This window comes from Molossus molossus, unplaced genomic scaffold (genome assembly GCF_014108415.1).
Source record: "Molossus molossus isolate mMolMol1 unplaced genomic scaffold, mMolMol1.p scaffold_m16_p_6, whole genome shotgun sequence".
Classification (NCBI taxonomy): Eukaryota; Metazoa; Chordata; class Mammalia; order Chiroptera; family Molossidae; genus Molossus; species Molossus molossus.
In genome coordinates, this window is record NW_023425399.1 from 58,007,191 (window position 1) to 58,020,309 (window position 13,119).

The 13,119-nt window shown below is 46.9% G+C and overlaps 1 protein-coding gene across 1 annotated transcript in view; it reads right to left on the minus strand.

The window, feature by feature from the left end:
* Positions 1–1,673: 1,673 nt before the first annotated feature.
* The window catches only part of LDLRAD4 (low density lipoprotein receptor class A domain containing 4), a 42,544-nt gene continuing 31,098 nt past the window's right edge, over positions 1,674–13,119 (minus strand). The window contains exons 2-3 of the mRNA XM_036245052.1: positions 3,603–3,656; positions 1,674–2,270 (exon numbers count right to left, since the gene is read on the minus strand). Coding sequence (XP_036100945.1) covers positions 1,740–2,270; positions 3,603–3,656 — 585 coding nt within the window. The 3' untranslated portion in view covers positions 1,674–1,739. The remainder of the gene's footprint in view (positions 2,271–3,602; positions 3,657–13,119) is intronic.

Genomic DNA, 13,119 nt, shown 5'->3' on the forward strand with positions numbered 1-13,119 from the left:
TGATCAGAGTCACTGAGTTATCATTACAATCCATTTTGTTACATGCAGAGTCCAAAGGGACCTAACCTGTGTAGAGCAGGATATTGTTACGGGTAAGCCCTCCCATGGTATGGTATTGGTTGAACTTGTTGGCTGGTGCTATTATAAAAGCCAGATGCTTACTTCCCCAAAAGAAAGTTAATTATTTTACATAAGAACAAATGTTTGTAAATATCGGAATATTAAAACTAAAACTAATATTTAAAATTAGTCTCTAGTTGCATTTTAACTGCATGTTGTGCTTTTTACCCTGTGCTTTTAAAGTTGCTCTCCTGCCCTGCACTGTTCTGTAAGTGACTATCCAGTTCTGGCAACCACTGCAAAAGCTGAATGAGCTCCCGAGGGAGTTTGGGCTTTGAGCACTGCATTCCTCCGAGAATGCTGCTCCAGTACTAACTAGTGAAGTGAAATGACTTATTATCATGCTCAGCAACATGGTATTCTTTGTCAATTCCATGGGCTTCCAATGCGTGAAGAAGCCACTGCCAGCATCCCTCACACACCGAGGCTGGGCGGGCTTCACGGAAGTGACTGCTGACAGCCTCCTGAGCACTGACTGGACTGAACTGAACTATCTAGAAAATGAGAGAGACAATGGAAATACACTGAGAAGTCACATATTTCAACAGTATTAAAAATAACCACCTTGCATTTTAAACAATTTATTGCATAAAATAATGTATGTATCTGAGTATATTTCATGCTATAGAAAAAAATCTACATTACTGAAGAACTGCACTGCTGGAGGATGAGGGCAGCTGCAATACTGGACACGTAAATGCATGTGTCGAGACCTTTTTAATAAAATAGGCAGCCTAAGCTAGCAGAGTAACTCAACAAGTCAGAAATGCTGAAATTTAGTATTTCTTATCATCCATCCAAAGGTCTCTAATGCTTCAGTGATGCACTGCTATCTGATGCAAACTCTTACAATGACTTTCTGGATTTACGTAAGTTGTCATGTTGGGCTACATCCCCAAACATCTTTTCTTGCACGATTATGGGAAGCACTCTAGGGTATTCCTTAGGCCTAATAATAATCCACAGGTGAAAAGACAACATACAGAATGTCACATAAAACAGTTCCCTCATATATATTTTAAACGTTAAGATAGTGCAACTTTTAAGAACACATCATCATAACCACACAAGTTAACTCCTTGCATTCATCTAACTTCTCCACTTTATACCTTGGCACAAAAAACAGGAATTTTGAATCATATTTTTATAACAAAATAAAAGTTTCACACCTTGGGAGAAAAAGCAAATGGGCGAATTCTTCCCCATGATTATGCTTTCTTCTTTATTTAGTTAATTATAAAACAGGACATTCTGGCCTCTTTCTCTGCAGGCTCCTTTCATAATTAAATAAATCAAATACCTCTGGGTTTTATTTCATGATATCTTCAAAGCATCCCTTTCTCTGTGTTCCCATGCCCGCCCTTTGCCAAAGCCATCCACCCTTTCGATGCCTGCCCCTAAACAAACCTGGTTTATGGTCAGATGGGATGGAAGTTTGTATTATTTTAGTCTGGTTTGCATGCAATTCCCCTGAAAGGAATCAGAAACAAAGACCACATATGCACATTTTGTTTTACTTAGTTGTAACATGTAAAACTGAACAACGTTGTGGCCAGAGCGAAGGAGCGTGTGGCTCTCCTCCCTCCTTGGTTTCTTTTTCTCAAGTGCATGCTGTAGGATCAGACGAGATTCCCAGGCTTCCTGTCTTTGCCCTGGATGGGCACTACTGTGCTCCCCGAGCTGTCGTGCTGAAATGGCAGTCTGCTCCCTCTGTGTGTGTTGCTGTGCTGGTGATGGAAGAAAGAGGCTCCTGGGTAGTGGCCCATCACCTCGTTGTACGTTGGGGGTGGACCCTCCATCCTCCCGTGACTGCTGCAGGTGCTGGCACTTATGCCTGAATTGCTGCTGGGAGGGCATGGACCCCCACTGTACACAGAAATGTCTATCAAATCGCTGTCGAAAATGGTCCGGTTGGGCGGGGCCCTCACAGATTCTCGGTTGAGCTCCATCTGCTGTTCGGGGTCCCTGAGCTGCAGGGTACAGGGCCCCTGGTAAGGAGGTGGCTCCTCCCCATCAGACAGGGAGATGGTAGGGGGAAGGTCAATCTCATGCTGCACATAGGGGTAGGTGGGCTGAAAGCGGCTGAACCGGTCTCTCTGGATAAAGGATGGGGCTGTAAGCCTGTCCCTAGACCGAGGGGCATACATGATCTGCAAGGAAAAGAACAAAGGCTTGAAGACATTCTTGGCACAGTAATAATCACAAACATGATTATATCAAGAAAATTCACACTTGGTCTGTGTTCTCACCTGTCTGAAACTTTTCCTCCTCCAACAAAACAAAAGGCTGTCCCAGAAAAAAATGTAGTTTTATTATTCCTAATGTGTTAGACCACTCACCTTGCCAAACTAAAATTATCTAAGATGGTTCGACAAAGGACAATTGTGGTTAACTGAAAATATGGATTTAATGGGAGTTGCTGCATATGCTATGTAGACATTTCCTACTGGGTCAGGTAGAATACAACTATAACTTCCAGAGGGCAGTAAACAGCAATATCGAAGAGTGCTGTGCAGACAGCCCTGGTCTGTTCAGCACAGGACCTGGTTCAGGCCTACACTCCTTTCTGTGTAAAGGAAGAGGGCTGGCCTGCTGGCTTTCTCAGGTCCCTTCCCACTCTCCCACCTATGATTCAGAAGAGGGTGCAGTAGCTCATTGTAAATTAAGTTATAACTTCACGTGATAGTACTTATGACAGGTAGGAGGCACTGGGTCAATATATGAATTATTTATTTATTAAAGAAAAAAATATTTTTCTTTATTGCTTTTAGAGAGAGAGGAAAGGGGAAGGAGAGAGAGATAGAAATATCAATGAGAAAGAACATCGACTGGCTGCCTCCTGCATGCTTCCCACTGGGGATCAGGCCCACAACCTGGGCATGTGCCCTGACCGGGTATCGAACCAGCGACTTCTTGGTGCATGGGTTGATGCTCAACCACTGAGCCACACCGGCCGAGCTATGAATTATTTATAGGAGCTTGTTACCCTATCAAGTACTTAGAAAAATATGGAACAAGTGACCTCTTTTTCTTTCTGGTTTCTAAACCTTTACAGTTATTTCTTTCTAGATAAAAGTTTCCTGTAGCTACTTTTAGTAACTGACATGAAAAGTGCTTCGTATTACAAAGTAAATATGATTATAGAGTCTTTTTCCAAAGTGAATTCTTACACAGTCTTCTCATCACTTTTGCCTCATTATTAGCAGCTTATTGGATCACATAAAGATCAGTGATTCTCAACCTGTTTTCTTTAGACTACCACAAATAATCCCTATGAGATTCTAAAAATCTCCTCTCCCACTTTTTAAAACCAAAGTTATAGGTATATGCCTTAATTTAAATGACACTTAATCTATATTGTCATACATTTGACTTTTCATCTATTTTGTTGTATTGGTTTACTTCCCCCCTCCCTTCCTCCATGCATATCAATTTGAGCAGCCACCTCCAGTCATCCACACTCCTCCTTGTCCAACCCTTACCTCTGAGGCACCTGGCCGAGAACTGGAGCTGTCTGCAGGCCACAGGCGCCCTTCCTGGCAGGGGGTGGGAGGACACATCACAAGAAAATCATTAGTTTCATGCAGCAGCACCTAAAATCAAGGAACCACATTCCTCTTGGACAGTAGCACACCTGTTTAAGTCAAAGAACAACAAAGAACTGGTCCTCTGTTGTTGTTAAACCTCACCCAGGGATATTTTTCTATTGATATTTAGGTAGAGTAGAAGGGAGAGAGAGAGAGAGACAGAGACATCAATGTGGGAGAGACACATTGACTGGTTGCCTCCCACAGGACCTTGACTGAGCAGGGGATCAAACCTGTAGAACCTGTGACTCTTTGGTTCGAGGGCCGAAGCTCTAACTGCTGAGTCAAGCCTTTTTTTTACACTGAATATCTAAAAGGAGTATTGTGGCCAAGAGGAAAAGTTAGACATTTTAGGCCTCCACCAGATTTGAAATGGACTTCAAACTATTCGCTTGTGTGTTTGATACACATTCCAAATGTCATCAAACCATATTCAGTCACTGCCTAGATTTGGGTAGAGTCTGGATGCTTAAGCTCTTATGCAGATGTGCATGACTACAGCTGAGTGTGCCAGCCAAGGCCCTTCAGAACTGGGGCTTGGCGCTGAGGTCAACAGCAACACAAGTAAAGCACTGCCCAGTCATACAGGTTGATTTTAAACTCAAAACTGAGTTTCTAAAGCCTGACTGTCCTTTGAGAGTCTTCTGGTCAATTTATTCTTCAGTCTCTTTATTTCCAAGGCAGATATAACTTGACATCTAGTTGTGTAACATCATTTTTCAAAAATGTTTGGCCAGACTGTCAAGGTGACAAGCTTTTCAAACACCATAAACTTGTTTACAAAGTACTTCAATATGTTTTCCCTTTTGAATCCAAATTGTTGGCTACTAGCAAAGGTCTGTTGGACTCTTAGCTAAAGGCCTGTTATTGTAATAAAGATAAGAACTAGGACGGAGCAGGAGTAGATGTCTGTATTTTTGGATTCCCAGGAATATTCATATATGATCTTGTGCAATCACTGAGCCTCCTAAGAACCTGAAGTGTCCACAAGTAGACCTGCAAGGTAAAACACCCCTAAGTCTTTCTTGCTTTCTTTTGTAGGCCACCATTCTAATATAAATACCCCACTTGGACAACAGGGTGTTTGTGCAATACATACATTCTGTCCCTAAGATACCTGTAAGACATCATGGACTCAGCAGCAAAAATATGACCAGATCCAGCAGCATTTAGAGGATGTCTGGGCTTAAGGATTGACTATTAAAATTATGTAATGGGCCTTTACAGTTCTGGCTTGGTGACAGGTGACAGATCTGAATCTAATGAAGTGGCTGAGCCACACCCATAGGCAGCCCTTCACCAGGCTGAGGCAGGTCACACAGCACTTGAGAGCATGTTTTCCTCCAGATCAAAGTGAAACAATCCCTGCAGTTCTGGGTTGTTATAGCACCTCTCATATGGAAAACAGCATAACTGATAGAGGAAGTGAACTGCCATTTTAATTGAGCCACCATTTTAGAAATGACATGACCCTTTTTGCTTCCTGCTTCTGTAAGTTGCTTACTGCTTTTGCGCCAAAAGAATGCCCCGCCCAGCCACTATAAAGCTAGGCACACCCTACAACTTAGGGCCCAGAATTTGAAGACTGCCTCCTCTGGGTCCGCATGTGTGAATAAAGGAACCTCTTCACTTCCTCTGGTGTTCTGTCTGAGTCTTTCCCATAACATTTGGTTCCCTGACCGGGAAACAACTCACATGAGCAGCCGATTGCCACCGGTGAGGTGGCCCCACAGGTGCTCCGTGGAGCCCTGTGACGCAGGGAAGCACGCGCCCTGGTCATTTTGGGTTCCTGCCCGTTCCAGGATCCGCAGCCAGCTGCTGGCAAGGTTCACACCCCACCCGGGCTACCAGGGGAAACAAACGGGTCCAGTTTCGGGACCTGCACAGCTTCAGGACTAGTGAGTGCCCTCGGGACCACGAGCTCGAGTACAAGTCCACCCTTGAGGTAGGAGAGACTGATCACCTCTCAGGCCTTCCGGCCACCAGGTAGGGCAAACCCTAACAGGAGGGACAGTTTAAACGCGTTTGAATGTCAGTGTGTGAATGAGTGTGAATGTCTGTGTGGCTCCACCAGTACCAATCTACGGAGTCTGAGTGGGCCCCAATCTGCAGTACCATGGTGACCTTATACGGCTCAGGGCAGTATTAGGTTCTGGGGGACACATTCCCTACCTGCGAACCTGATCCAAGTCAGGGGTTTGTACTGACCTGCCAAAGCTAAGAGGCACCTAAATCCCCACAAGGGGAGCGGCCAGGCGGGCGAACCAAAAATCCCCACTCCTTGTCTGTCTGCACTGTTACAGGAGGAGAAACCATGGGAAGAGGCCCATCAACAGTACTCAACTGCATGTTGCAGAATTTTGATTGGTTCTGGGGCCAGGATCCAAGCATGACCCTGAGCCAATTGGAAACCTTCTGTTCAGCCGAATGGCCTAGTTTTAGGGTAGGCTGGCCCCCTGAGAGAACCCTCAATCTAGGAATAATACAAGCAGTACATCTGATAGTAACAGGGAGGCTGTGACACCCAGACCAGTACATCTACATAGATAGTTGGCAGGAACTAGCTCAAGACATGCTAAAGTGGCCCCAGCGCTGTGCTGTGCAGAAGCCAAAATTGACAGGGGTAACTGGAACAAAAAGAAAGACCTCACGTTGCCAAACCCAGGTAGTCCCTGCCCACGTCCTCGTGGCTCAATCTAAGGAGGTGCCAACCCCCATTCTCAAAGGCGACCCAGAGGAAGAACTGCCCATCCACTTACCTCCCGATATGCACCTGAGATAGTCCCCTGGGCCCCCGAAATTGAAATTCCACCACTATCTGTCTTGCCAGCACCAGCTCCAGAAGTGCCCCCGGCCTCCCCAGTCTTGACAAGGTGCTGACAATGGCAGCCACTCCAGATGCCTCTCAGGGAGACCCAGGCCTTGGTACCTCAGATGGTACCGAGCAGCCAGGATGGACCATCATTTATTACCAACTATTCACCACCACTGACCTCTTAAACTGGAGGCACCATACTCTGTCCTACTTGGAGAAACCCCAGGCCCTGACTGACCTTATGGAATCCATCATGCAGACGCATCGTCTCAACTGGTACGACTGCTGACAGCTACTCCTCACTCTGTTCAACACTGAGGAGCGAAGGTGCATTCTCCAGGAATCCCACTGATATATGAAGACCACGGCGCCCATGGGCACTTTAGACCCAGTCCAATGGGCAAGAACAGCAGCATCTGAGGCCCAATCTGACTGGGACCACCACTCAGAAGAAGGAAGGGCCGCACTTCAAAGATACAGAAATGCCCTTCTCCACAGAATCCGGGCCTGATGGCTTACTAACATGTCAAAGGTAGCTAATGTGACTCAGTAGCCTGATGAATGTCCTAGGGATTTTTACAAACGTCTGTATGAGGCCTATCGGATATACACCCTGTTCAGTCCTGAAGGGCCAGATAACCAGAGAATGGTCAACCTGGCGTTTGTCTCCCAATCAGCTTTAGACATCAGGAAGAAGCTTCAGAAACTCGAGGGCTTTGGCAGAATAAACATAAGCCAATAGAGATTATCAACACGGTGTACAATAACAGAGAGGAGGCGGCCAAGCTGGGGGCTTGAAAAAGAATGGAGAAAAAGGCAGCCCTCCTAGCAGCCATGCTAGAAAAGCCCCTGCCACCCAGGAAAGGCCAGCAGCCAGAGGGAAAAACAAGCATACACACTGGCGTGTGGAATCAAACCAATGTGCATACTGTAAAGAAAGGAGACACTGGAAAAGGGAATGTCCCAACTGAAAGAAGAAAAGGCAGGCCAATAGGCGATTGGGACCTGAGAACCAGGTGCCTACTATCCTCAGTCTGGCAGGCCTAGACTTGGACTAGGGGAGACCAGGCTCACTACACCTCAGCTCCAATGAGCCAATGGTCCAAGTGATAGTAGGGGGCCAAACCCTCCCGGTTTTGGTAGATACTGGGGCAGAACATTCAGTAGTAACAACCACAATTGCAACTCCCTCAGGGCGTGAGATCTATATCATTGGCACCACCGGACAGCCTAGTAGCCCTAAACAGTTTTGTCAAGCCTGAACTGTAGAACTCAGGGCCACCGGGTAAAGCACGAATTCCTGTACATGCCGGAGTGCCTGGTTCTGCTCCTGGGACGCGACCTGCTTTCTAAGCTAGGAGCCCAGGTCTCCTTTTTCCCATTGTAAGAGGCTCACTTTCAAGTTGGCACCCCACACCTCATAGAAGTCTTAGTTCTCTGGAAAGAAGAATATCGACTATATAAGGAAGGAGAGGAAGGCCAATGGGAGTCCACAGAGGGAAGAGGGATTGACCTTCGAAAGAGATACTGAAAGGTCTGAACAGAAGACAACCTACCAGGATTGGCAGGGAACCATCCACCTATAATCATAGAACTGAAGCCAGGAGCCGGACCAACACAGATCCACCAGTACCCCATCCCCAGGAAGGTCAGGCTAGGCATCACAGAAGTCATCCAGAAGCATTTGAGGGAAGGTATACTTGTCCCATGCCAGTCCCCACGAACACTCCCTTGCTGCCAGTGAAGAAGCCAGATGGGAGCGGACACAGGCCGGTACAAGACCTGTGAGCAGTGAACAAGGCAACAATCGCACTGCACCCCATGGTACCGAACCCATACACGCTCCTCAGCCAGCTCCTGCCAGAGATGGCCTGGTTCACCTGTTTGGACTTGAAGGATGCCTTTTCTGCTTCTGATTTGTGAAGGTGAGCCAACCACTCTTTGCTTTCAAATGGGAAGTCTCCCACACTGTGGCAAAGACCCAACTGACCTAGACCAGATTGCCACAGGATTTAAAAATTTACCCCCTCTCTTTGGAGACGCCCTGGCCAGAGACTTAAAGCCATTTGCTGATACAGAAATGGACCTAGTCCTGCTACAATATGTAGATGATCTCCTACTAGATGCCCACACATTGGACCAGTGCTGGGAGGGTACCTGCCAGCTGCTTGAACTGCTAACAAAGGCAGGGTTCTGGGCCTCATGGAAGAAAGCACAGATATGCCAGCCCCAGGTAAAATATCTGGGATTCCTCATTTCCCAAGGGAAATGGGTCCGAGGCCAGGAAAGGAAGCAGGTCATAATGGCCCTATCAACTCCAGCCACACGAAGGGAACTTCGAGAGTTCCTAGGGGTGGCCGGGTTCTGCTGAATCTGGATACCAGGGTATGCAGCATTAGCCAAACCACTTTACCAAGTGCTAAAAGACCCAGACACAGCATCCCTCTTATGGGAAGGTGAACAAGAGAAAGCCTTCCAGGCTATAAAAAATCATCTTGGGCGCACGTGGGCCCTAGGGTTGCCAGACCCCAGTCAGCCTTCCGACCTCTACATGCACGAAAAAGAGAAAATAGCATTAGGGGTCCTTACGCAACCAATGGGACCATAGCAAAGTTCGGTTGCATACCTGTCTAAGCAACTGGACAATGTAGCAGCAGGCTGGCCACCCTGCCTGAGGGCCATAGCTGCAGCTGTCACTCTCCTACAGGAGGCAGACAAACTAACACTTGGGCAAGAGATCAACATATTTGTTCCCCAAGCAGTATCTAGCCTTCTGGCTGGACAGGGACACAAATGGCTCTCCAACCAGAGACTGACACAGTAACGGGGACTTCTCCATGAGAATCCCCGAGTGAAAGTCAGCACTCTCCGGCAAATAAACCCAGCTACGTTCTCCCTGCTGAGCTGGGAGGACCAGACCACGACTGCCTCGAGACAACTGAAGACGTGCATGCCAGCCGACCAGACCTGCGGGACCAGCCTCTAGACAAGCCAGACTTAATGCTCTACACCGATGGGAGCAGTTACATGACTGAGGGGAAATGAACGGCGGGGTACACTGTTGTGGACAATGAGAAAATAATTGAAGCAAATTCCCTGCCGGCAACCTGGTCTGCCCAAAATGCAGAACTCTGGGCATTAATTAGGGCACTCGAAATAGCAGAAGGAAAAAGGTTCAATATTTACACAGACTCTCGGTATGCCTTCGCCACCATACATATTCATGGGGCAATCTACCGAGAGAAAGGACTCTTAACAGCCAAGGGGAAAGAAATTAAAAACAAGGCAGAAATACGGTTGACTACTAAAAGCAGTCTGGGCCCCTCGGGAAGTAGCAGTAACGCATTGCAGGGGCCACCAGAAGGAAGAGACAGAAACAGCCCAAGGGGACAGAAGGGCAGATCAGGCAGCAAAGGCAGCAGCTACAGAAAGGGAGGCCTGACAAATACTCCAGCCATAGAAGGTACCCTATTAGAACTGAACCTCAATCAGCCAGACTACACCCCGGAGGAACAGAAATGGGCCATACAAGAAAACTGCCTCCGAACGCCCACTGGCAATGGAAACTGCTGGACGAACGGCTCTACATACCCCAAGGCCAGGCCAGCAATCTCGTCAGGCAATGCCTTGCCCTCACACACCTAGGGACAACATCTCTAGAGGCCTTACGTGGGAGGTGTTACTACTTCCCTAACATGCCTGGACTATGTGCAGTGGCAGCGACTCAATGCCTGGCCTGTGCCAGGAACAATGCAGCAGGTCACCTGAAAAGGCTTCCCGGAATACAACACAGGGGGGCAACAGCCTTTTGAGGACCTACAGATTGATTTTACTGAGATCAGGCCAAGCCAGCGATATAGATACTCGTATTAGTCTGTATTTCTCTGGATGGGTAGAAACATTCCCCACCAGGTCAGAAAATAGCAGAGGTAGTCAAGACCCTCCTCAGGAAAATTATCCCCTGCTTTGGGTTGCCTATGACCATTGGCAGCAACAACAAGCCAGCGTTTGTTGCAAAAGTGCTCCAGGAACTAGAAACACAATTAAAAATTACTTTGAAGCTACACACTGCCTATTGCCCTCAGAGCTCAGGAAAGGTAGAACACATGTACCAGTAACCCCAGTAGCCCCAATAACAGCAGTTTATCTACTGAGCCAGGATTATTCCTCCTGTGTGGATGGGAGGTCTATAGGTGCCCCCCCCCCCCCCCGCCAACTGGACCAGGAGACGTCTAGAGGTCTTCTTTACCCCTAACCTCAGCATCTGAACCCACCAGGAAATATTGCCCCTACTCCTACTCCGATTGAGCCAAAAGGGATCTACCCTAATCAAAAGGGGGGTAGGCATAGCAGTTGCAGGTGGAATTGGCATTGCAGCTGGGATAGGGACAGGAGTAGGGGGCCTAGGGTTGTCTGCCTCTGCCTACTATAAGTTGTCTGCCCAACTTAATGCAGACATGACCTCAGTAGCAGACTCCTTGACCACCATCCAACAACAAATTAACTCACTAGAAGTAACCTTATAGAACCACGGGGATCTAGATCTGCTAACAGCAGAAAAAGGAGAAACTTGCACGTTCTTAGGGTAAGAATGCTGCTACTTTGTAAACCAGTCTGGAACTGTAATACAAAAGGTCAAAGAACTCAGAGAAAACATAAAACACAGAGCCAAAGAATTAGAAAATTGGAATTGGGGAATAGACTCACAGTGCTTGCTCCGATGGCTACTTTCACTAATTGGATCGTTAGCCATTATTCTCCTAGGAGTAAGCCTTGGACCATGCATAACACAAACCATAGTCCAAACTTTAGAGTCCAGTGTAACCAGGCAAACCATGGCCAAAATATTGGCCCTTCAACAATAACAGTACAGATATCAACTCCTACAGAGGTCTGAAGACCCAGATTATAGAGATCTGTATCATGATGCAATTGGTAGCAACAGCAGCTAATAGCATCAAAAGGGGGTAATGATAGAGGAAGTAAACCACCATTTTAATTGAGCCACTATCTTAGAAATTACATGACCCCTTTTGCTTCCTGCTTCTGTAAGTTGCTTACTGCTTTTGCGCCAAAAAAAATGTCCCGCCCACCACTTTTGCATGGAAAGAATGCTCCACCCAGTCTGCTATAAAGTTAGGCACACCCTACATACAACTCAGGGCCCAGAATTTGGAGACTGCCTCCTCTGGGTCTGCATGCGTGAATAAAGGAAACTTCGCTTCCTCTGGTGTTTGGTCTGAGTCTTTTCTGTAACATAACAACTCATTCTCAGATGTTTCTAAGATTCATAATTCTGCTTCCTTCAGACGGAGCTTGGCACCCCTCCTGCCCATGTTACTGATGTCAGCTCTAACCTTCCACCCAGAGAACTGACACCAGGCAACAGCAAAGACAGCAGACTGAGACACAGTGTGGAGCACAATGGCCAGAAATGAAACCAAATGAAGTGAGAGGGAAGTGATCCAGAAATTGGGGTTGCACGATTTCTGAAAATGGTAATAACTATCTTCAATGGCTTTATTTCCCTAGAAAGCAGCAAACTTGGAAAAATGCCTAAAGAGATTTAGCCTTGTGCACACTCAATCTCATATATCACCAAATTCACATCCACCTCCTTATTGGCCCACCTCTCATCTGGCTCTCAGCAGCACTAGACCTTCCTTCTCTTGTTGGATCAGAGACATCACCTCTCCTGGTCCACACCTTTGACTTCTCTGGCCAGTTTGCCTGTTCTTTGGGGGGGTGCCCCAACTCTGCATTTTGGTTAAATGTTGGAGTTCTTCAGAGCCCTGTCTGGGGCCCCTCTCTGCTCAGTGCAGTTTCCCTAAGCCATCTCATTCCCTCCACAGCTTACAGGGACACCCATATGGGGATGTGTCTACTTCTAGCCCCAGCTTCTTCCATGAGCTCCAGATGTGTCTAACCATGGGGGCCTGCTGGATTCCAACAAACTCCCAAAACTAAACATGTCTAAAGTGGAACTCCTCCAAACCTCTCATTCCTTTGGACTGCTGTGGTCTCATCAACTTACCACTCTCCCTCACCCTCATTCCACTTCCCTCTATTGTCACCATTAGTATTTTGCTAATGATGTAATTTATTTAAATATTCACTGATAATTTCCCCTCCTCCAATTTATTCACTTTTATAGAGCACTGATTTTTTAGGTCTTTCATCCATGTGGTTCTCAGGAGTCGTTAAAACTATGAGATCTGTAAGATGCTGTGGTGGAACTGGTTAATGCCAACAGCCCAGAAAGCTGTCATTCCAGTTCTTTACATGTCATACACAGGGCTAATATGTAAAGAATCCAGACATGGAATATGACCAGAGTTTTAGAAAGGGTGGATCCTAGTGGTCTTGATGGAAGGAGAACTGCTTCAAACTGGCACTCACACCTCAGCCTTCTCTGGCCACTCCTCTCTGGGCTGTACTACGCTGCTCCTGCCAGACCATCCTCATTAGCACACTGCTGGTACAGCCTGCTGATTCTTGCACTCCTCAGTGAGATGAAGTCCTTTGACTATGATATGACTTCTCCAACGAGTCAGCCTGTAATGTCTGAGAACTTGTGTATAGCTGAATTCAAAGATG